Genomic DNA, 23,843 nt, shown 5'->3' with positions numbered 1-23,843 from the left:
TGGTGATAAACATTGTTCAATGCACAGAACAAACAGTCATCCAGTCCAAACTGTCAGTAGCACAATAGCTCTCTGAGTTATATTTTAAATAAGAATTTGAGGGACTTCCCTGGTTGTCCAGTGGTTAAGACTCCCTGCTTCCTATCCAGGGCGCACAGGTTCAATCCCTGGTCAGAGAACAAAGAACCCGTATTGCACATGACTAGCTTAAAAATAAATAAATAGGTATTTTTGATGACAGAGATAAAGAAAAAGGCTACCCTTGCATGAAGGAATGAATTAATCCAAAGCAGAAATGTGCAAACATGAATGAGAATGTTGGGGATTGCTGAATGACAGCCGGGAAGAATGGGGATGAGGAAAGGCAGATTACTTCTGCAGATGCCCAGTGTTTGCAAAGTAATACTCTCTACCTTGCCACTACAACTGGCAAAAATAAATTTCAGAGGAACCCTCAGGCTTTGAACTCAATAGTCAAGAGCTTGAATTTATTTTATAGCTAAAGTAAAACCACTTAGGGTTTTTTAACTCAGGGATGACATGATCAAATATGCAATTTTAGAAAGATAATTTTGGTGGCAGAAAATCAGGTGTCTGGAAGGTAGAAGTTTGAGTGAGGAAACTGGCCAAGTAATTGGAGAATTTCCCAAAATATGTTCTCAGGGTTTGTTAAAAAGTGTCATTGGTTTAAAGTTTTCCATGGTTAGATAATTTTGGGAAATGCTTGGTTAAAATATGTCAGATGGGATTCTCTACTATAGCACTTAGAATCTTTTCTTAGCTATTACACATCTTTGCTCTTCACAATGAGCTATAGTATGTAGAAATGTCCAAGTATATTTGCCTAAGGAATATTGTTCATGGCATATACAACAGAAATCATATTCCAAAGAGCACTTCATAGAAATGTAAGGTACTAAGGGCTTCCCTGTTGTCTCAGTTGGTAAAGAATTGCCTGAAATGTAGGAAACCTGAGTTCAATCCCTAAGTCTGGAAGATCCCCTGGAAAAGGAAATGGCAATCCATTTCAGTGTTTTTGCCTGAAAAATCCTATGGATAGAGGAACCCTAGCAAGCTATATAGTCAACGTGGTCACAAGAAATGGACATGACTTAGCAACTAAACCACCACCACCAAAATCAAAAAAATGAAGCCAACAGATTCATCTAATTATTTATATTTTGATAATAGAATTAAACATTTAGACTTTTAGCTTAAGACATTGAGCACAGAATAAACATATTCTTGCACATCAAGACAGGCCTGGAGCTAGGAAGTCAGGAACACCAAGAGAAGGCTAGATTAGGGACGACAGTGCTTTGGATTAAACTAATGTTCTGAGAAAGCCTTCCTCAGTGATCAATACAAAGAAATAGAGGAAAACAACAGAATAGGAAAAACAAGAGATCTCTTCAAGAAAATTAGAGATATCAAGGGAACATTTCATGCAAAGATAGGTTTGATAAAGGACAGAAATGGTATGGACCTAACAGAAGCAGAAGATATTAAGAAGAGGTGGCAAGAATACACAGAAGAACTGTAGAAAAAAAAGATCTTCACGACGAGGATAATCATGATGGTGTGATCACTCACCTGGAGTCAGACATCTTGGAATGTGAAGTCAGGTGGGCCTTAGCATCACTACGAACAAAGCTAGTAGAGGTGGTGGAATTCCAATTGAGCTATTTCAAATCCTGAAAGATGATGCTGTGAAAGTGCTGCATTCAATATGCCAGCAAATTTGGAAAACTCAGCAGTGGCCACAGGACTGGAAAAGGTCAGTCTTCATTCCAATCCCAAAGAAAGGCAATGCCAAAGAATGCTCAAACTACCACACAATTGCACTCATCTCACACTCTAGTAAAGTCATGCTCAAAATTCTCCAAGCCAGGCTTCAGCAATATGTGAACCGTGAACTTCCAGATGTTCAAGCAGGTTTTAGAAAAGGCAGAGGCACCAGAGATCAAATTGCCAATATCCGCTGGATCATGGAGAAAGCAAGAGTTCCAGAAAAACATCTATTTCTGCTTCATTGACTATGCCAAAGCTTTTGACTGTGTGGATCATAATAAACTGGAAAATTCTGAAAGAGATGGGAATACCAGACCACCTGACCTGCCTCTTGAGAAACCTGTATGCAGGTCAGGAAGCAAAAGTTAGAACTGGTCATGGAACAACAGACTGGTTCCAAATAGGAAAAGGAGTATGTCTAGGCTGTATATTGTCACCCTGCTTATTTAACTTATATGCAGAGTACATCATGAGGAACGCTGGGCTGGAAGAAGCACAAGCTGGAATCAAGATTGCCAGGAGAAATATCAATAACCTCAGATATGCAGATGACACCACCCTTATGGCAGAAAGTGAAGAGGAACTCAAAGGCCTCTTGATGAAAGTGAAAGAGGAGAGTGAAAAGGTTGGCTTGAAGCTCAACATTCAGAAAACAAAGATCATGGCATCTGGTCCCATCACTTCATGGGAAATAGATGGGGAAACCGTGGAAGCAGTGTCAGACTTTATTTTTTGGGGCTCCAAAATCACTGCGGATGCTGATTGCAGCCATGAAATTAAAAGATGCTTACTCCTTGGAAGGAAAGTTATGACCAACTTAGATAGCATATTAAAAAGTAGAGACATTACTTTGCCAACCAAGGTCCATCTAGTCAAGGCTATGGTTTTTCCCGTGGTCATGTATGGATGTGAGAGTTGGACTGTGAAGAAAGCTGATCGCCAAAGAATTGATGCTTTTGAACTGTGGTGTTGGAGAAGACTCTTGAGAGTCCCTTGGACTGCAAGGAGATCCAACCAGTCCATTCTAGAGGAGATCAATCCTGGGTGTTCATTGGAAGGACTGATGCTAAAGCTGAAACTCCAATACTTTGGCTACCTCATGCGACGAGTTGACTCACTGGAAAAGACTCTGATGCTGGGAGGGATTGAGGGCAGGAGGAGAAGGGGACGACAGAGAATGAGATGGCTGGATGGCATCACTGCCTCGATGGACATGAGTCTGAGTGAACTCCGGGAGTTGGTGATGGACAGGGAGGCCTGGCCTGCTATGATTCATGGGGTCACCACGAGTCAGTCATGACTGAGCGACTGAACTGAACTGAGAACTGAATGTTCTGAGACATCACTTTACCGACAAAGGTCCATATGGTCAAAGCTATATTTTTTCCAGTAGTCGTATATGGATGTGAGAGTTGGACTATAAAGAAAGCTGAGCACCGAAGAATTGATGCTTTTGAACTGTGGTGTTGGAGAAAACTCTTGAGAGTCCCTTGGATTGCAAGGAGATCCAACCAGTCAATTCTAAAGAAAATCAGTCCTGAATATTCATTGGAAGGACTGATGCTGAAGCTGAAGCTCCACTAACTTGGCCACCTGATGTGAAGAGCCGACTCACTGGAAAAGATTGTGATGCTGGGAAAGATTGAAGGTGGGAGGAGAAGGGGACGACAGAGGATGAGATGGTTGGATGGCATCACCAACTCAATGGACATGAGTTTGAGCAAGCTCTGGGAGATAGTGAAGGACAGGAAAGCCTGGCATGCTGAAGTCCATGGGGTTGCAGAGTTGGACAGGACTGAGTGACTGAACAACATGTGTGGAAACTGACCAACGACTGTAGCTGTCTGAGACGTGGGCTTAAGAAGGATTCTGAGGCTCATTGGGAATCTCAGGATAGAATGAAAGCAGTGAGAACTTCTGGAAGGAAGGACATAATCAGCAGTCCTCATGTTGTGTTTGTCACATGTGAATCAGAAAGTAGTTAACTCAACATGATTTGTGTCATGGTTTAAAAAAATTTTAGCTTGTGAAAATCTTCTTCAAAGGAAACCTCACCTAGAAATGTAAATAAACAGAATACATAAAAGCAAAACTGTCTAAGGGATGTCTAGAAACTCCACCCACTCTCTTCTCCCTCTCGGCCTCCCTCCCAGTTGAGATCACTACCCACAAGTTTCTAGAGCTAATTAACTAGTTTAGTAAGATAAGGCTAGCAGATGGTAAAGGAGAATAGCTCATGTAGACATAAATACTTCTGCCTTATCAAGGGAAATATTTATATTTCTCTCCTTTAATATTTCAAAGGAAATATTAAAATTTTCCTTTATTTTATACATTTAGTTCCTATTTGTTCTCCATTATGGAGAAGGAAATGGCAACCCACTCCAGTTCTCTATTAATACTCAGTAAAGATTTGAGAATTTCCAGACTAATTCAGTTTTACCAGTAGACAACCAAAAGGAGGGACTTTGGTTTACATGGAGACATTAAGGTAAAAGGTCAGAGTTTACAGCTGAGGGACTCAGTGGGTGTCGGGAAGTAAATTGGCAGCAGTGGCTGAAAGTGGGACAACCCAAGAGAAAGATTTATCCATGTCAGGCACAGTCAGCCAGCTCCTCTGTCCCTGACTATTACCCTGGCTGAACCCTAAAGGTTTTGAGATTTGCTAAATTACTGGGAAATGAGTTCTTTGCAGCTTCTGTTGTTAACTTAAAGGTTTGTCATGTAAATTCACAGTGAAGTGCAAAGCCCAGGAACAACATATTTTAAAACCATATTTTGTTCTGGAATCAACAGAAAAGTTCTACAAGAGTAATGTGTCATTTTCACAAGTGTTAGATAGCTAATGAATTTAGGAGATCCCTGTTTTTAAGAGGATTAGTTCTGGAACAGAAGCAAACTGGTAATTTGAAGTTGGACGTCCATTGATGGGCTTTATCTGATCCTTGCATAGGATTCTTGTCAGTTAAAGCATCTTAGCGTTGTCTCTTCTAGGGCCACAGCTAGGAGAGCCTCCTATTCAGCTTTGCATTCCCAATGTCAGTCACAGATGTCTGGTTCATGTGGAGTAAATTCTCAGTTACTATTTGCTGAGGTGAAGTAATTGCTTTATCAGTATCTCAGTCATGTTCAATAGTAATAGGGGTGCCACATCTGAGAGACTCAAAAAGAAGAAGACTGAAAAACTCCACTCTTGTTTTTGGAGACCTAGTAGATATCACCTATGTTTAAGAAGGTGCTAGGTCTGGGGCAAACCTGCAGACTATGCTTTCTGATGGCTTCGACAGGTATGCGTTTTCCTTTATGCTGCTGCTGCTAAGTCACCTCAGTTGTGTCCAATTCTGTGCGACCCCATAGATGGAAGCCCACCAGGCTCCCCTGTCCCTATGTGTTTTCATTTATAGATTGGTATAATTAGCAAAGCTGACATGAATGAGGTGATTTTTGCTGCATTAAAAATTCCAATCTATTGTAATATCAATTAACAAGCATATTTTAAGTAGTGAATCTCTGAACATTATCCAATGCCTTTGGTTGTAACTTCCTGAGATAGGACTTTAAAAAAAAATTAAGAATTGATTTTTGCATTTTGAATTCTCTAAAATGTATTCCATGTACTGTGGCTATGAACTTTTGAAGAATTACAATCTTGGTCACCTACTGTGGATTTGTTTCAGCCAAAGGTAATAAGTTTTTACAACTAATTGTAAATATCGCCTTTCAGTGGTTTTAATGAACCTAATAAAGAAATATGGTAATTTGCCTGTTCTCTGCAGACACTTAGCTGTGAGAAAATTAAATTAGGATTAAGCCATATTACCCTTCATTACTTAGTCAGAGTAATGGATATTTTAGTATAACTCAAGACAATAAAACAATGCTATAGATGAATTTTTAGAAATTTTAAACTCAATGTATGTGATAGTCTTTATAGCTATATTTTAGAAGTGATAGAACTGAAATATTCTTTACACTTTGAATACAATGAAGCACCGTCAAGGATAGATCCACCCACATTCTAACGATGTACTTGGCAGAAAGCTAGCACTTTTTCTTCCTTTAAAAAACAAAACAACAACAAAACAAAAAAAAACTATTCCTTATTTTATTAAAATGAACCACATCTTTAAAGAGAAAAGCTCAAGAATGAATTATGAGACTGGTGTGTTTATTTCCACATGACAGACAATATAACTAGGAGGATCTTTCAGTTCAGTTCAGTTCAGTCGCTCAGTCGTGTCCAACTCTTTGCGACCCCATGGACTGCAGCATGCCAGGACTCCCTGTCCATCAGCAACTCCCGGAGTTTACACAAACTCATGACCCAAACTCATGCCCATTGAGTCGGTGATGCCATCCAACCATCTCATCTTCTGTCATCCCCTTCTCCAGCCTTCAATCTTTCCCAGCATCAGGGTCTTTTCAAATGAGTCAGTTCTTCACATCAAGTGGCCAAAGTATCTTTATAAGTTGATAAAAAATGTTTGAAAAGGTAAGTCTTAGGATCTGCTTTTTGGAACATATATATATATATATATTTATGCATATATATTTATGCATGTATACACACACATATATACCTATATACAGGTATACACTGAAGGTTTTTAAATAAGTTATGAGATCCAATTTGTGCCTTTGCTACTCAACTGAGCCATAGAAAATGTGTAAACAAATGAACATGTGTGTTTCAATAAAACTTTATTTACAAAACAAGGCAACTGGCAGAAGTTGACCCACAGGCCACAGTTTGCAGAACTAGAGAGCCCCTGCTGAAGTAAAATTGCAAGAGTTGCTCACTGGCTGGAAATAAGGGAGAGGGAGATGCCAATGAAACATTTCCTTTTCATGTATGTTGAGCCACGTCAATGTGCTTCTTAGATCTTGTACACAGGCTCTGAATAAACAACTTTCAATTGTAATCCTCCAGGTTCTTTTTCTGGACAAGTTAACTGAAACCTTATCTACAGACATCTGGATACAGTCAGGGTTCGTCATGCTGGAATTAAGAACTTGGGATGGCATCAACCCTGCTGTCACTGCTTTTTGACATTTGTATCAATGCCTTCCTTTAAAATGGTGGCATTTAGACAGTTCTGGGAGGGGTTCTCAAGATCTAAAGCACACTGACGTGACTCAACATACATGTAAAGGAAATGTTTCATTGCCTGGTGGCGCTTCCATGCCAAAAGTCTCTAGACATTGAAGACATTGACACCAGTTTCCAGAGAATGGGGACTGGGGAGGTGGCAAGGAGGAGGGATCCAGGCTGGATGTCTGGATCTTGGATGCTAAAACCAATGAAAGGTTGACGTTCCCAGGTATATTTGCCAAGAGTTTAAAAGCTACATCTTCTTGCATTGATGGTCTAACTGTGATTGCCCGAGAGGAGCATGCCAAAACGGAGGGGTGAGGGGATTTCCTTTACTCATGATATATAATATCTCCCAAATGTCTTGCAGACCCAGCAATTAGGAGTTGCCAAAATATCTTAACTTCACATTATAGTGCAACCTCACTGACTTCATGCTCATCTGCAGAACATATAGGATGGAAGCAAAAATGGCGATGGAGAGGGTAAGAAAAATAAAATGGCATGAAAATCTTGAGTCTTTAAGGTAACAATGGTGACATTAGATGGGATGCTGATAACATTCTGATCTTGAAGAAAGATGGATTACAGAGGAAATCACTCCCAAAAGGAAAGAAATGGAATACAAAATATAAGTAATGTAACTTTTTAAGGAGAAGAGGCAGACTCTTCACTCGTCTTATCTCTTAAGAATGAGATATTGCACCATCTGCTCCCCAAACAGTTATTTCATCTCACTCTGGATTTCTCCTTGGTCTACTCCCTAAATTTCTCTGAATTTTCAGATTGGCTCTCTTCCTGTGAGTCACATCCTTTCTTTAACTGTTTCCATATTTATTCCCCTCTCTGCAGCTTATGGATGACTCTTTGTTAAGCTTTTCAAAATATTACATGTTCCTGCATCACAATACTTTGCCCGTATCTAGCACCTATTATTCTTAGAACTCATTGGTGTTCAAATGCTGGCTTCCTAACTCCTATGTTTAAAAATGATTATTCATTTTACAGGTATAAACTTGCATCACAGTTTTTTACAAATATAGAGTTACTAGCTTACACTCTGATTTTACAGTGCTTAATTTAACTCATGCTTGTATGGCCATTGAATGATATCTTCCAAACTGTAATCACTTCTACTGCATCATTGCCTTCTGCTACAATATCCTACATGATATATAATTTCATATGCCTTTAACCAATTTTAGTGTTATCCACTGGTAGTTATCTCGATACACTGACTGAGCCAATAACTTGGCATCCCCTTATCCCTTATTTCTAGCCAGTGACCAAACTCTTGCAATTTTGCCTCAGCAGGGGCACTCTAGTTCTGCGAACTGTGGCCTGTGGGTCAATTCCTGCTAGCTTCCTTGTTTTGAAAATAAAGCTTTATTGAAGCACACATGTTCATTTGTTGACATGCTGTCTATGCCAGGGTTGAATAGCAAAGGCACAAACTGGATCTTATGATTTATTTAAAAACCTTCAATGACTTCCTGTTTCCTTCAGTATAAAACTCAACTTTTTAAACACAAGTTGCAAGCCCTGTTATTAAATTCTGTCTCTTCTGTTTTTTCCTCTCCATGACAATAGATACCCCAAGCAAAGTAAGCAGCCTCAGATTTCTGTCATATTTCATACCCTAGTAGAAAGGATGCTTGACTCCAAAAGAATGAGTTAGGTACTTACTCATTCTATTCTCTTACACAGAACATCATGTTTCCCCTAACTAGCACTGAACACAATTGCACTATAATTCCACTTACTTGTCTGAATCCTCTTCAATAATCTACTTCTTGCCACTGTTGCCAGGATCAAATGAAGTGCCTGGCACACAGTAGGGCTTCAGAAGTATTTAATAACCTAAGCAATAAAACAAGGACACCATGTAGATACTTACAAAAAAAAAAATCTATGATAGGAAGCATCTAAAAGTCAACGAGAACAAGCAAATTCAGAGCAATGTAGAAAAAGTCCAAGAGTGATAGAATATAGACTTTTTTTTGTTGTTGAGAAAATAGCTACATTTGTACAGGTGATATTCTATGAGAACATATGATGGAATAACTTAACATATTTACTGGGCTGTGATATACAAGGGGGCTTCCCTGGTGGCACAGAGGTTAAAGTGTCTGCCTCCAATGAGGGAGACCGGGGTTCGATCCCTGGGCTGGGAAGATCCCTGGAGAAGGAAACGGCGACCCACAATGACCAGGAAAAAATTCCATAGTTGTAACTGACAATGCTCAGTCCATTATTCTAAGCAGTTGACATTATCACATCCATCTATCTTGTTAATGATTCTGATTACCCTCTGCAAATTATTATTACTCTCAATAATTGTTTAGTTTGACTCGCACTATTTTGAAATAATGCAAAGTATTAATATGAAAGGGAAAAAAAAAACATTTAGAAGTCAGAGAAGGAGAAATATTAGGAGCACTGATGACCTTGAAGAAAATTGCTGTTACAGGGAAAGTCAGTACATGTTTCATTTTTCATAAACATTTTATTAATTATTGGAATATCTTCTATCTTGAGCTGTGGTTATATATTATCTTAGATCCAGCCAAATGCTCTTTTCTTGTGCAAAATGTCACCCTAATGTAAGGCTCATAAAGTTTCCCATGTCACCTATAATAATGGATAATATCTTGCTTATTATGTAGACTCCAGCATTTGCCTCATTAAACCAGTGTCTAACCACCACAGTCATGGATTTTCCTGGGATATGAATGAATAGTGGGCATCAAAGGCAAGAAAATGAGCCAGAACTGAGTGTTTTTACTCCCTGTACTGTATTTGGTTCTCCAAAACAAGTTGGAAACTGGGACTTCAATGAATTCTTCTTCAACTCAATTATAATGTTAATAATATTAAAATATGCATTTCTATGTATATCTATGGATTTCCGTGGTGAATCAGTGGTAAAGAATGCAACTGCCAATCCAGGAGATTGTTCAGTCTCTGGGTACAGAAGATCCCCTGGAGAAGCAACTGTCAACCCACTCTAGTATTCTTGCCTGGGGAATCCCACGGACAGAGGAGCCTGGTGGGCTACAGTCCATGGGGTTGCAAATGAGTCAGACACAACTTAGCATCTAAACAACAACAAGGTTCCTATACCAATTTCACACAAAGAACTATTTAAATGATCTTGTTTGCATTAATTCTGTTGGGTTTTTGCTTTCACAGCTAAAAAGAACTACATTCCAATGGATAGTTATGCTTTAAAACATTTCTGTGAAGGAAATTATTAATAAAATATTAATTAATAAAGAAATCATAAAATCTTTAGAAAAAAGAGGATTTTACAGACTTTGGAAGCTAAGTGTAACCAAAATATAATAAGGAACTTCGAGTGGATGAGTCCTAGAACATACCTCAATGTTCTCTGATTCATAGTCCCAAAGGTGACCTGAGTTCCTATAGTGTTGCATAGTCACTCATTTATTTGAAGAAAAGACTTTCCCAATAGACTATATAAATCTGTAAGAAATGGCACTTGCCTTTTAATCTTAACCAAAGTATCCATAAGAAGGACGGTCAGCATTCTTTTTCTAACTGTAACTTTGTGACATGAGTTTTCAAAGGCAACTAGTAACGTGGAATATTATGGGATCCGTATAAATGATTTGACTTATTCTGAGGAAGGAAAGCCCCCTACTGTTCCCAATGGCGAAATGATGAGCACAAGCCATGCTTGTACTGTTTGAATACATATCCCCTTACTCCTTCCTGGTGGGGTTCAGAGGCACCCACCAGGCAGGGTTAACTAATGACCGAAATGAAACCCAGCCATTTGAGGAAATCTCAAAGGCTTCCTGGAGCTAGGTTGGAAAGACGTCCCTTGCTAAGGGCTGTGCTTTATGCTTTTGCACTGTTTACAGAACTTACAGCACAATGGAGCATGATTAATGAGGCTCTCCAAGCACCAGGCCAAGCATAGGACTTTGTACTTGTCACAGCTGAGGATCAGCCCTTTATCCCCCTTATAACCTAAGAAACGCAAACCAGAAACTGATCATTTCCTAGAGGAGTGACCCCGGCTTTCATCTCCAAGCAAACCAAGGGGTTAAAGAGAAGACATTCTCATTTTCTCATAAGAATGACGCCCTAACTTAGGGAAATGCTTTTTCTCTGAGATACTCTTACATTTATCATTTTATTCTATGCTTGCAAAATGATGTAAAGCAAGTTTGCCAGAAATTATTATCACCTATGAGATGAGACATCTGGGCCTTATGAAAATTGAGTGGTTTTCCTAAATACTCAGCTAGTTGGAAACATATCTGATACCAGAACTCAGCCTGGTTCTAATCCAAATATGCTGCAACCCGCTCTTAGACTTAAACACCTCCTATGAGGCATTGGCAAAGAATCTGGCCCATTAAGAAACATTCTTAATACCTTCAAAACCTAGGCTTTTCCTAGAGCCTGAGAGTGCAAAATGTAATAAATAAATAAATGTGATTCAGACCATGATAAAATATTTTAAATATTTCTCTGCATCCATTTAAGAAGTTGATCTCAAAACCCTCAGACTTGTGTTTCTCTCCCTTCAAAGCTCAGACCCCATTAAATGTACTCATCCTCACCTCCCTTCCAGCTGGGATACTGTTGTGAGTGGGTGATGGATGGCCCACAGGTCTGGTGGCTCTAGTCACAGTTCTAACCTTCTTCACTCTATCAACAGTTTCCTGAGGCCTGAAAAACAAGGTCTTCCTGGCTGTAAAGAAAGGCCGTTAGAGACAGCACACACACTCGACTTCACCGCATCTGGTGGGCAAACTTCTGTTTGACAAAAATGAAAGCAGAATACCCATCAGGGCCCGTTTTCAACTGAGAGCAACTACGTCAGCTGTCCTGAAGCTCCTCATGTGAAGATAATCTGTCCTTTGAATCCTTTCATATTATTTGGGGTAGATTATTCTTCCTGAGCATGTTCATCAGCAGTACCCAGAAAAGCATGATGACAACTGTAATACAGTGTAATACATGTGGCGTGCTCTTGTTCAATTTTCTTCTTTTTCCTTTGTGTTTCCTTTCTTTCTTTTCCTATAGCTACATATATATATATTCCCCTCCCCCCGCCCCGTAATCCTCCTAGTAAAATGACAGGTGTCTCTATTCCAGACATTACGGTGGAAACCATGGAGAAACACTTAGTGGTTTTGCTTATCTATTTTCTGATTGAGCACAGGTCTGGAGCTGTCACCATTTGAGAAAAGAGAGACTCTTGATCTGAGCTACTTGATGGACAAGATGTTGTCTTTATTTTATTATTTTCTTCCCTTTGGCAGCTGATACTGTGTCTGACTTTCTTCTTAACCCATCTGTCTTATGCTTTCTTGTTTTGCCAGAAAAAAGAAAAATTTGACATTTCCACAAAATGATATTTATATTGCTGCAACTGGACAGAGAGAAACAAGATTCCTGATTGACGAGTATGTGAAAGAATTTAGCTGTTAAAGAGATATGTTAAACTAATTGGTAATTCTATTGTGAAAGATAGGTTTTTATTAATAGAAAATCATGTTTCCTTGAACCATAATAAATAAATGTATTATGGGTTGTGAAAATATAATCTTTTGGCAGAGGAGTCTGGTAAGCAGAGAACTTAATACAAAGAAGAAAATTTGTTTTTCCTTAGTGATTCATAGACATTTTTCAAATGTTAGTTTTTTATTTTTTTATTTTTTCAGAGAAGGGAGTGGAGAGGATATATCACTCAGCATTTTGTTTATTCTGCTTCTACATTTTACGGACCACATACGTAAATTTACTCAGATTGCAAATGACTTGATGTTTTAAAGAAGGAAGGAGAATGAATTATTGAAGCTTGAATATTAGTTTGCTATTTCTAATACTATCATGTTCTTTATTTATCACTTGAGATAATTCAAGTCCTATTTATTGGTGATGTATGAGGATTTAACAAGAATATTTACAAGATTAAATATTCATGGATATTGACATCAACCCTCTTAGCTTTTAAAAAATAATTTTATTGAGACATATTTGCATACCACATAATTCACTCTTTTCAAGTGTACGATTCATTGATTATTTTCAGTAAATTTACCAAGTTATGCATCTCTTAACCATGAATCAGTTGTACATTTACTGCCAATCTCCATTTCTTCTTCTTTTTTTAAATCTTAATTTAATCTAATTTACTTGGCCGCACTGAACAGCAAGTGGGACCTTAGTTCCCTGAGCAGGGTTTGAACCCACGCCCCCTGCAGCGGAAGGGCAGAGTCTGAAGCACGGGACCACCAGTGAAGCCTCCAGTTTCCTCCTCTTTCCTCCCGTTCCTCTTCATTCCGGAAACTGCTAATCCGCTCTCTGCATTCATCAACTTTGCCTCTTCTCTCTATTTACTGTAAATTAAAACATGGAATAGGAGATCTCTTGAGTATGGCTTATTTTATTGAGCAAGATGTTTTTGAGGTTCACTCATGCCTTGGTGTGTATCCCTCCCTGGTTCTTTTTATTGCCAAATTGTGTTGTGCCACAGCTGGTCTATCCACTCACCAGCTGATGAACACGTTAGTTGTTTCCAATTTGGGGTTGTTGCAAGTATTGCTGCTCAGGACAGTCATGTGAAAGCATTTGTGTGAATCTATGTTTTCATTTCTCCTGGGTGAATATCACTGAGAGTGGAACTTCTGGGTCACATGGTAAATTTATGCTTAACTTTTTAAGAAACCTTCACACGAAACTGTTCTCCAAAATGGTTATACTATTTTATATTCCCATCAGCAATGTATGAGACTTCCAAATTATCTGCTTTTTCACCAACTGGTTATTGTGGGGTTTGGGGTTTGTTTTTTAGGTCGCACCATGAGGAGTGTGGCATTTTAGTTCCCCAAACAAGGATGAAATCCACACACTCTGCATTGGAAGAATGGAGTTTTAACTGCTGGACTGATAGTGAAGAATTGGAGTAGGGGTGGGGGTGGGTTGCTTTTTTTTTTTTTTTTTTTGCTGTTATAGTGGGAGTGAAATGGTATCTCTCTGTGGTTATGATTTGAAATTCCTTAATGATGTTGAGGATTCTTTAGCTTTTATAAGTTTACTTCTGCAATTTTAAGCCTGTCTGCTTAGGACAGATATGTGAGGAATACACTGTGTCTTTAAAGGAATCTGGCTTTTAAATCATAGGGAAAATTTTTTTAATTATCTTTGATTTTATCCCAAGTGACAAGAAAAAAGTTTCCTGCTTACAAGAGAATTTAGCTTTCAGTTGGGCTGGGCTAGGGGCTGAACTCTGAACAGGCTTCTCGAGACATGAAATATATGGTTCTGGGATGTGGGTGGGAGATGGGGAAATGCTGTGAGGGATAAAGGGTTAAGAAATAAAGGTATCCTTTATGCTGACCGCTTGACTTTCCACCAAGTCTGATCTGATAATCCTTATTCTAGTATGTGTTGCACTTAATCTAATGCTGTAACATTTATAAAGCACTGAAGTGAAAGGGAGAAGAAATCCCACTATATAAATGTGAAAATACATCAGAATCCCTAAAAATAAAAATTAATACATTATCCAAGAATAGAAGAATTTAGGTCTTTCTGTGGTTTGACATCATGTCTGGGGTTTACTAAACATCTCGTCAAAATGCCAAGGAATGGGAAGACTTTCAAACTCAAGCTCTTAATGACTTCTTTGGAGAAACTAACCTCATGGCCTTTGAAGGCAGGAGGAGAAGGGAATGACAGAGGATGAGATGGTTGGATGGCATCACTGACTCGATGGACATGAGTGTGAGCAAGCTTCAGGAGTTGGCGATGGACTCGGAGGCCTGGCGTGCTGCAGTCCATGCGGTCGCAAAGAGTCGGGCATGACTGAGTGTCTGAACTGAACTGAACTGAACCTCATGGCCTCTGTGCTGCCGTTCAGTTGCCAAGTCCTGTCCGTCTCTCTGCAATACCATGGACTCCAGCAGGCCAGGCTTCCCTGTCCTTCACCATCTCCTGGAGTTTCCTCATTGAGTTGGTGATGCCATCCAACCACCTCATCCTCTGCCACCCCCTTTTCCTTTCGCCTTCAACCTTCCCCAGCATCAGCATCTTTTCATGGCCTCTGTCAACCTACAAAACAGACTGACGAACCATGCTGGCTCTTCAGGTTTTGGGAAGTAGAATTTATCTTCTGTCCCCTTACTATTGATAAATAGTAAAAACCAAATTCTGATCAACTTACTTACATGCATGATACATGACTTTTTAGCTTTATCTGTGACAAAGTATTTCTTTAATTTTTTATGATCAATTTTTACTGTTAATTTTATATTTCAAAAATGTTTTAAGTGGAAAAGTGGAAACATGAAATCCAAGTTGTTCCAACTGAATAAGCAAGTGAGATGACTAAACCCAGAAAATCAAGAACTGAAATAATCCAACCATAAAATGGGGGGTGGGAACTGACTAAATAAAAGAATCATTTGAAAAACTTTAGTTTACCTCTGTTAGTTAAGTGGGGAAACTAACAACTCTGAAAGAAAATTGGCCAACAGAGTTTTATGGAAACATTTTAATGATGCAATGCGAAGATAAGAATTTCCTTCCTAGGCTAAGAACGTTTATTTTTTGAGTTCAACTCAGTAGCAAACAGTGGTACCAGAAAGTATTGTTTATAACAACTTTACAAAAACTTAGCAGTTCTCTATGTTGAAGCTCAGAGACAAGGCTACCAGAAAAGCAAAAATTACAACACAAGTAAAACTCATGGCTTAGGGCTACACAGAGTAAAATATGAAGTGTACAATGAAGCGTTAATTTTGTCACACTCTTTGCAATCCCATGGATTGTAGCCCACCAGGCTCCTCTCTCCATGGAATTTTCCAGGCAAGAATACTGGAGTGGGTTCCATTTCCTCCTCCAGGGGATCTTCCCGACCCAGGGATCAAACTCCTGTCTCCTGCATCTCCTGTGGTGGCAGGTGGCTTCTTTACCACTGAGTCACCTGGGAAGTCTGGAGGCTTCAAGTACCATCTTACAAATCCAAGTTCAGGGCTGTTGCAACTATACAGAAAACTTAAGTGAAAAGATATTTGTTCTCATAAAGACTCTCAGTCTTAAAAACTGCCTCTGACATTCTGAAGAATGCAATTTTATTTTTCTAATATGTTAACAGACTTCAGGAAGTATGCACATATGTGCTTGCATGTATATGTGCAATGTGCTGGGAAATTATGTATAAGTATATATTCAGTTCAGTTCAGTCGCTCAGTCGTGTCCGACTCTTTGCAACCCCATGAATCGCAGCACCACAGGCCTCCCTGTCCATCACCAACTCCCGGAGTTCACTCAAACTCATGTCCATCGAGGCAGTGATGCCATCCAACCATCTCATTCTCTGTCATCCCTGTCTCCTCCCGCCCCCAATCCCTTCCAGCATCAGAGTCTTTTCCAGTGAGTCAACTCGTCGCATGAGGTGGTCAAAGTATTGCAGTTTCAGCTTTAGCATCAGTCCTTCCAATGAACACCCAGGACTGATTTCCTTTAGAATGGACTGGTTGGATCTCCTTGCCATCCAAGGGACTCTCAAGAGTCTTCTCCAGCACCACAGTTCAAAAGCATCAATTCTTCGGCAATCAGCTATCTTCACAGTCCAACTCCCACATCCATACATGACCACGGGAAAAACCATAGCCTTGACTAGACGGACCTTTGTTGGCAAAGTAATGTCTCTGCTTTTTAATATGCTATCTAAGTATATATAAATGCATGCAAATATATATTCCAATCAGAATCCTATATACTCATTCAATTAAGTTTGTTTTCTCAGATTAAAATAGCACCTCTGCCTTCATCAATACTGCTGTCAGATATGGAAGGCAGGGGAACATTTTCCACAACGGTTATGACCAGGTTTGAATGAATCCCTGAGTAGATCTTTCATCTCTTCTTAAAAGGGCTTATATCTTTACATCAGTCCTATAGCATTGCTAAAAGGGCGTCTCCCTCCCTTACGCTATCCCAGTGTTGTTGGAGAGTGTTTGCTTCAGGGTTTTTGCCAGCTTTCCTTTGGAACAGAGAGCAACTGCTTAACAAATGGCAGGTCCATGTAAGAGGAAATCTCCGTGGTTTAATGTACTTTTGTTTCCTGTCAGTATACACCTTCTGTTTTTGCTCACTTATAATCATCTTGTAACCCACGTGGAAAGTCAAAGGAACCAAGGCTCGGAGAAATGGATATTCAATCAATCACTTCCACACTGCTTTCTCAATTCTTGGCCCAAAGAGTTTTCCATGAGACACGAGAGTCGAGTTGGCACCTGGGACTGCTATATGCAGACATCTGGATATAAAAGGAAGACAGAGAATCCCTTCTAAAATCAAGACCTTGTCAAAAGATCTTCCTTATCACTTGCGTGAGGTCTTCCCTCTAGAGAGAATCTCTTTCAGGACACTGAAGTACTTTGCATATACCTCAATTGATATATTCACCTCATGAGTGTATAAATATTTGGCAATGTGTCTATACCAGACTGAAAGTTTTGACAAGATTGGAACTGAGTCTACTCAGCGTATACCTGCTATCTGTTCTGTGTTTTCTACAGAAGTCTGTTGGATGAATAGATGAACCACATACTGTAGCGTGGTGTTGCAAAGTCAGAAAGATGTTCACTTTATTAATGTCACTGAATCACAAAACCAAGCCACACTCATGAAACACGTGTCATACACTGCTGTGCTGTTCTGTGTTTAGTTGGTCAGTCATGTCCAACTCTTTGCAACTGCATGGACTACAGCCCACCAGCCTCCTCTGTCCATGGGATTCTTCAGGCCAGAATACTGGAGCGGGTAGCCATTCTCTTCTCCAGGGATCTTTCCAAGCTAGGGTTCAAATCCAGTTTTCCCACATTGCAGGCAGATTTTTTACCATCTGAGTCACCTGGGAAGCCCAAGAATACTGGAGTGGGTAGCCTATCCCTTCTCCAGTGGAACTTCCTGACCCAGGAATGGAACCAGGGTCTCCTGCATTGCAAGTAGATTCTTTACTGGCTGAGCTACCAGGGAAGCCGTCGCGTTAGGAGCATTTTATACTCACGAGAAAGAATGGAAAGGCACTTTTTGCAGTATGTGAGTCATAGATTTCCTTACGTCGGTTCTCAGCGTAGGAGAAAGAGTGCATTCCTGTCTACCTGCCGGAAAAGCTAACTCATAAAGCCAGCGCAGGTGATCTCAGTATCTACCGGGAAAATGGAAACCTAATCACCAACTCAATTTTTGAGACAACTAGATCTAGTCCATAGACAAATATGAAGACAGCTACTGCCACTCTGAAGGAGAATTAAATGAACACCGTGGTATCAGAAAACCATGAAAGAAAGATAAAAGTGAGAAGTCCTGAGTGGCATCCTGAACCAACCACATGTGGCAGCAAGGATTGAAAAGGAAAGGGATGTTAGAAAAGAACAGGATTTGGAGAATGACTGAGTTTGGAAAGGGGTTAAAAATATGTTCCCAAGAGGAGATGGTCGAACACTTTTCTAAGGACACAGATACAGGAAGAATTTTTTCCGGGAGATAACTCCTGGGTGAATTTGATTTTTGGGGTGTTGATGAGCCCCCTGCATGCTTATTTTGCTCTTTGAAAAATCCTAAATTCATGAGAGTGGACAGGAACTAGTAACTCATTTTCAAACAACAGAGCATGAAAATGGACAAATAATCCTATCGTGGAGAAACCTTGCACACAGTATCTTAAGGAGTGATGACTTTTTCATCAGTGATGTCATGATGATATCTTCTCCCACCTGATAAGATGTGATGAGAATGACATTCCACCTCCATGCTATTCATTGCCCAAACCCATAGAGTGTGATCTGGGGTCTGGTCATGAGAAAACATCAAACAAACCCAAACTGAGAGACAAAATATTTGACTTACTCATTTGAAACTCTCAGGGTCATGAAAAACAATGAAAGACTGAGCAACTTTGTGATGCTGTCACAAAGCACAGGAGATGCGATGGCTGAGGGCAGCTTGGTACCCTAGCTGAGATTCTGAAGCAGGGACATTAGTGGAAAAGTGACGGAATAGGAATGAAGCCTTGAGTTTAGTTAGTAGCAATGCAACAGTGTTGGTTCTTCCTTTTGATAAATGTGCCAAGGTGATCTAAGATGATGACATCAGAGGAAACTACCTTTAGGTTGATGTAACTTTCCTGTGTTCTGAGGGCTAACACTGTACGGTGTAATGATAGTACTGTTACCAACAACAGCGATTGAAATTTCTGAAGCACTTTCACACACACTGACTCATGATTTGACAGTATTATAAGGCTGGTAGTACAAGTGTTGTGACGTCCATTTCATAAACGAGTGAACAGTGGCTCGAAGCTGAATTTACCCAGGACCAAAATTTTTAGTGCCTTTGGGCTTAAACCATGATCTTATGAATCCAAATTCCAAGTTACCTTTACTTTAACCAAGTATTAGAAAGAAAAGTCACTGTACATGTGCAGAGGGGGAGGGGAATAAGAAACACGGAGAGGAGGCCCTGAGGGATTTGAAACTATTGTTTCAATTGAAAACTCTACTGAAGATTGAAGTCCTAAGCACAGTTAACAGCCTTTCTGGTTTTTGAAGCTCACAAACTTGCTTTTTGCTTCTCTCCGCCTCTATACTTATATTAGTGATAGTTTCTCTATAAAAATAACCTAATTATCACTGTTTTGTGAGTCTGCAAAACTACTATACTCTGGATCCCCTGAACCTTAACTATATATATATATATTTTTTTTTTTTTTTTGCTTCCTCTGGCCTCACCATCATACTCTTCTAGAGCTGACTCATGGGTCATGTTCCTAAGAAATTCCATACATTTGGTGTGGTTATTTTCGATACTTCATTTTCCTTGTCCAGATTAAATAACAGCAACAGCAGTCTTTAATGGGGAGTATGTTCACAGGACAGTCTCTTATACTTCAGAGACAGCAGTCATCTCTGCAAATTCTGGGCATCTGCAAGCATCCCGTCTCCCTTTCTCTGTCTCATTCACTTTCCAGCAGCATACATCAGAAAGTAAAACCTGAACAGGGTTCCGTTTAGCCTTTAAACAAAAATGCATCCTTAAAGATGAAATAATTATACTGTCCTATCACACTGAAGTTTCCAAAGAAGAACCTCGTGAGGATACTTAGGTACACTCTCACACACGAAGATGGCTGTTTTAAAAGCAGGTAGATGAATATTCGTCCTAAACTGCGGCCTCCCAAGTTGCTGTTGCAGCCTGAGGAGTTATTCCTGTGCTTTGCTGCCACCTTGGCAAACTAGAAGGATTTACAACGGAATTCTGTACCCAGCGGGCTGGAAACAGCGTTCCCATTGACGAGGCGGGCTGGCCTGGCTCAGAGGGCGGTTGAAACGGCTTTTATGCAGCAGAGAGAAACTGGGAACATCTATCCTCCGGTGGATTTCCTCTATTTAAAATAACTCGGGTTCGGCAAGATTCGAGTGTTCTTCTCCGAATGGCTTTTAAAGGCTCGGTCTGTCTGTAGTTGGAAATGGAGATGGGGAAGGAAGGAGTCGGGTGGGGCTTCTGAGTGTGCGCTCTGAGCGTTGGGGGCCGACGCTGACAGCGAGGCGCTCTGCCCTCTGTTTTCTCTGGTCTAACCTTCCATTCCGCCTCCACGGGATGACTCGCCTCCAACTTAAGTTAACTTCTTGGGAGTCCGGAGCATTTACTGGAAGATGTTTACAAAATGCGAAGCATCTGGGTGGCCAAGGCGGAGGCTCATAGTCCCTCTTTTTATCGCTTCCAAAGAAACTGGGGAAATAAGCATTCCAATCCAGGCTCTTAAGCTGGACTGCTTCCCTCGGCGGGACTCGCGTGTTTTGCTGCGTCATTCTCCTCTGTGTGAGCCTTGTTGATTCCATTCTAAGGCGCGGGCACTCTGCTTCCGCCGCCGCTCACCTCTTGCCCCGTTCAGGTCTCAAAAGTCCCTCAGCCACCCGCCCCGTCTTCTGATCTGTTCATCTTATTTGAATATGTTGCGGTCTCTGGGCTGCTGCAGACACTGGGCGGCTGGGAGACCCCTTTCCTTGCGGCTTCGTCTCCATTTGGCGTGAGTGGGTGGGTGCCTTCTACGATTCGTCTCGCACACGCCAAACAGTTAAAAAGCTAGAGGCAGAAGGAGCGGAGAGTTACACAACTTCAAAGCATAGTCTAGGAAAGGAAATAATCTGGGGGTCCCGAGTAGGAGGGGAGAGTGGGCAGGGGGAGAAAAAGGAATAAAACCCAACTTCGCTGGCAACTCCAATAAATCTGGTAACTGTTGGCAAAAAAAAAAAAAATTAGATTCCGAGGGAGGGCTGGGTCTGGTCCGGATGAAACGCTAGGGCTCCTTCGCTTGCCGGAGACTGGCGCTGGAAGCCTGCCACTGGCGTCCTGCCACGCGGGTGCCCCCAGACAGGAACACACCCACCGGGAAGGCACGTGAACAAAGCTCGCCGCCCAGGAGCCGCCGCCTGCGGTTTCCTCGTGGATCGCAGCTTCTCCAGGAGGAGAGCGAGGCGCGCACAGGGTTAAGCTAGCTCCCTCCCCGGCAGGAGGGAGAGGCGGCGGAGGGGGAAGGCGGCTTTCAGCCTCAGGCTGGGTACCTGAGAGTTAGTTGTACGTTAGAAACCCCGCCGTCGCCTGCGAGTGTGGCATCTTCCAGGCTCACCGCGGAGGAACCGGGGGGCTCGGAGAGCATCCCAGCGGCGGCGCGGTCCCTACCCCGGGGGGTCTCTGGCCTGCGGTCCCGCGCGTCCAGGAGTCCAGACGCGCCAGCTCCGCTCCCGCCGCTGCGTCCACCCAGCCCGGGGATCGGGTTGGTAGTTCTCAACGATGGGCAGGAGGGACCTTGGCGGCGACCCCTAAAATAATACCATGCCCCGGGAGCCCCGCTGCTGTGGAGCCAGCTCCTTCCCTTCCCACCTCCCCGACCCTGTCGGATTCGGATGAGCGCAGTGCGAGGAGCTGCGGCCGCCAGGTAAAGGGGCTGAGGTGCCAGGTGGACTTTGCCAGACCGACCTGGCTGCCGCTCTGCCAACACCACGCGGTCTCTTAAGGGGAATTATTATTATTATTTAATCCGCTGGGGGTGATCTTTGGGGTAGGATGCTTTAGGCTTTATCTTCCATCCACCGAAAGAACAGACTGCTTAACTCTCCCCCGATTTCAGAGAAGGGAAATCTAGCTGCAGGTCGAACCTCCCTCCCCTAAGGAGTTTTATAACTGAACTCTGGGTCAAGACGCAAGTGAGCTAGGCCCCCCGGAGCATCGATCCTAAATTGAGGTTTCTAGATCCACTAAGCTTGCCTGAATCCAACCTCTCATTTCCCCAGGATGAATGCTAACTTCTGAGAGAGCAACGCTCCCCTAGGCCCCCACCCCTGCGCACGCTTCATCAGCTGGTACTGTCACCAGTGTTATCATCAAGCGGTTGCATCTAAAACCACCAGCTTACCCCCTGCCCGCAATCGGGGATCCATGAGTGGCTAAGATGAGGAGGGTGCTGGTTCGTTTTCCTTCGAGTTGGACCAGAAGATCCCCCCCCAAACCCGCCCCGCACCCCACACACACCTAACCAAGTGTTTCTCCAGCCGTGGTGGACTTCAGCGGTCTGGCACTGAGCTCCCTCCAGAGCGTCTTCTAGGCGCTCCAGTGGTGACGGCGAAGGCGGGAGTAACCCACCGGGCTGAACTGGGATTGAGTTCCCGACTCCGGGTGCGCGGGACGCGGGGAGGGGAGCGGTTAACCCCTCCCAGCACTGGGTTGAGAGGCAAGGCGCGGACAGCGAGGAGCTTGCGAGTGGAGCCTCGCCAGCCGCCACCGCGCCCCAGCCTGGAAAGATGCCTCCTCCGCCACGCCGAGCGGACTCGGGCATGTCCCCGCGCTTTCAGCGCCGGCGCGGTCCCTTCTCATTTGTAATCAGGCCCATGATCAAGGTTGCCGGTGGAGGTCGGGACAATAACCAGGGAAAGGAAGTATCCGGAGAGGGCGCCTGGGGCGGGCTGAACCCACACTTGATGTGCGGTAAACTCCTAGAGCGCCTGGGGCTCCGGCAGGCGGCGGCGGCGGGTGGAGGAGGAGGCCACCGCTGCTGTGGTCCCTGAGGCTCTGATGCTGGCACCTCCCAGCAAGATGGCATTCACTGTCCGCCTCTGTCCACTTAACTCCCCCAGCCAACCCCCAACCCGGGATGTGTATGAATCACACACTGAGTTTGGGGGAGGAGAGCGGCTTTGTCATCTGTAAGGCAAACGCATTTTCCGGGGCCACCTTCTCAGAAGGCAACGCGGGAGCAGCGCCCCGCGGGCACGACCCGGGGTCGTGTATGCGTGTGTGTGTGTGAGCGCGTGTGCCAGCGTGCGTCTCGAGCATGCGTCTCGGTGGATCTCGGCGCGGCTTGTGCTTGGGAGGCACGTTGGGCCTTCCTCCAAGTCAGCTTAACTCGATGGAGGCGCTCACAAAACGTGAAGGCGGCAGACACAACAGGGATACTAAGGAAATAAAAACAATTAGGAAAGTGGTGCCAAGTGACTCACAGTCCGAACCGAGGACGGGGAAATCAAACCTGGGTTGGCGGTGGTCACCGCCGCTGCCTAACTCTTCTGCCGCGATAGCCGAGCGGATCCCTCGGGAGCTGTTCCTAGGCCGCCTTCTAGCTCAAGGGCTGCTTCCCGCCCGGCCCCACCGACGGCGCGTCTCGGCGCAGCCCCGCGCTTGGCGCGAACTCGTTCTCCCTCTTCTGTTCAGCTTGAGCCTCTCTCCAGACTTGTTAAAACATGACAGCAACTTACTGGAGGCTGGAGGAACCTTAACGAAGTGAGAGGAGAGAAGCAGAAGCTTCCCCCCCGCACCCACCCTTTTCCAAGAGAGACGTGGACCTGGTTTTCTTACATTCCCCTTTAACCTTTGCAACCTTTGCAAAGATATCGCCGAGTGGAAACGTAGCCTG

At 42.6% G+C, this 23,843-nt stretch overlaps 1 protein-coding gene across 1 annotated transcript in view; it reads left to right on the top strand.

The window, feature by feature from the left end:
• Positions 1-23,264: 23,264 nt before the first annotated feature.
• LOC129562775 (uncharacterized) overlaps positions 23,265-23,843 on the top strand; it is a 98,515-nt gene continuing 97,936 nt past the window's right edge. Inside the window, exon 1 of the mRNA XM_088840179.1 lies at positions 23,265-23,710. Within this exon, the coding sequence (XP_088696305.1) occupies positions 23,265-23,710 (446 nt within the window). The remainder of the gene's footprint in view (positions 23,711-23,843) is intronic.

The sequence above is a fragment of the Moschus berezovskii genome, chromosome 9, assembly GCF_049115385.1.
Source record: "Moschus berezovskii isolate FMDL1 chromosome 9, NW_MosBer_1.0, whole genome shotgun sequence".
NCBI classification, from domain to species: domain Eukaryota; kingdom Metazoa; phylum Chordata; class Mammalia; order Artiodactyla; family Moschidae; genus Moschus; species Moschus berezovskii.
Note: the sequence above shows the minus strand (reverse complement) of the source record. Positions and strands in the feature narration are given on the sequence as shown.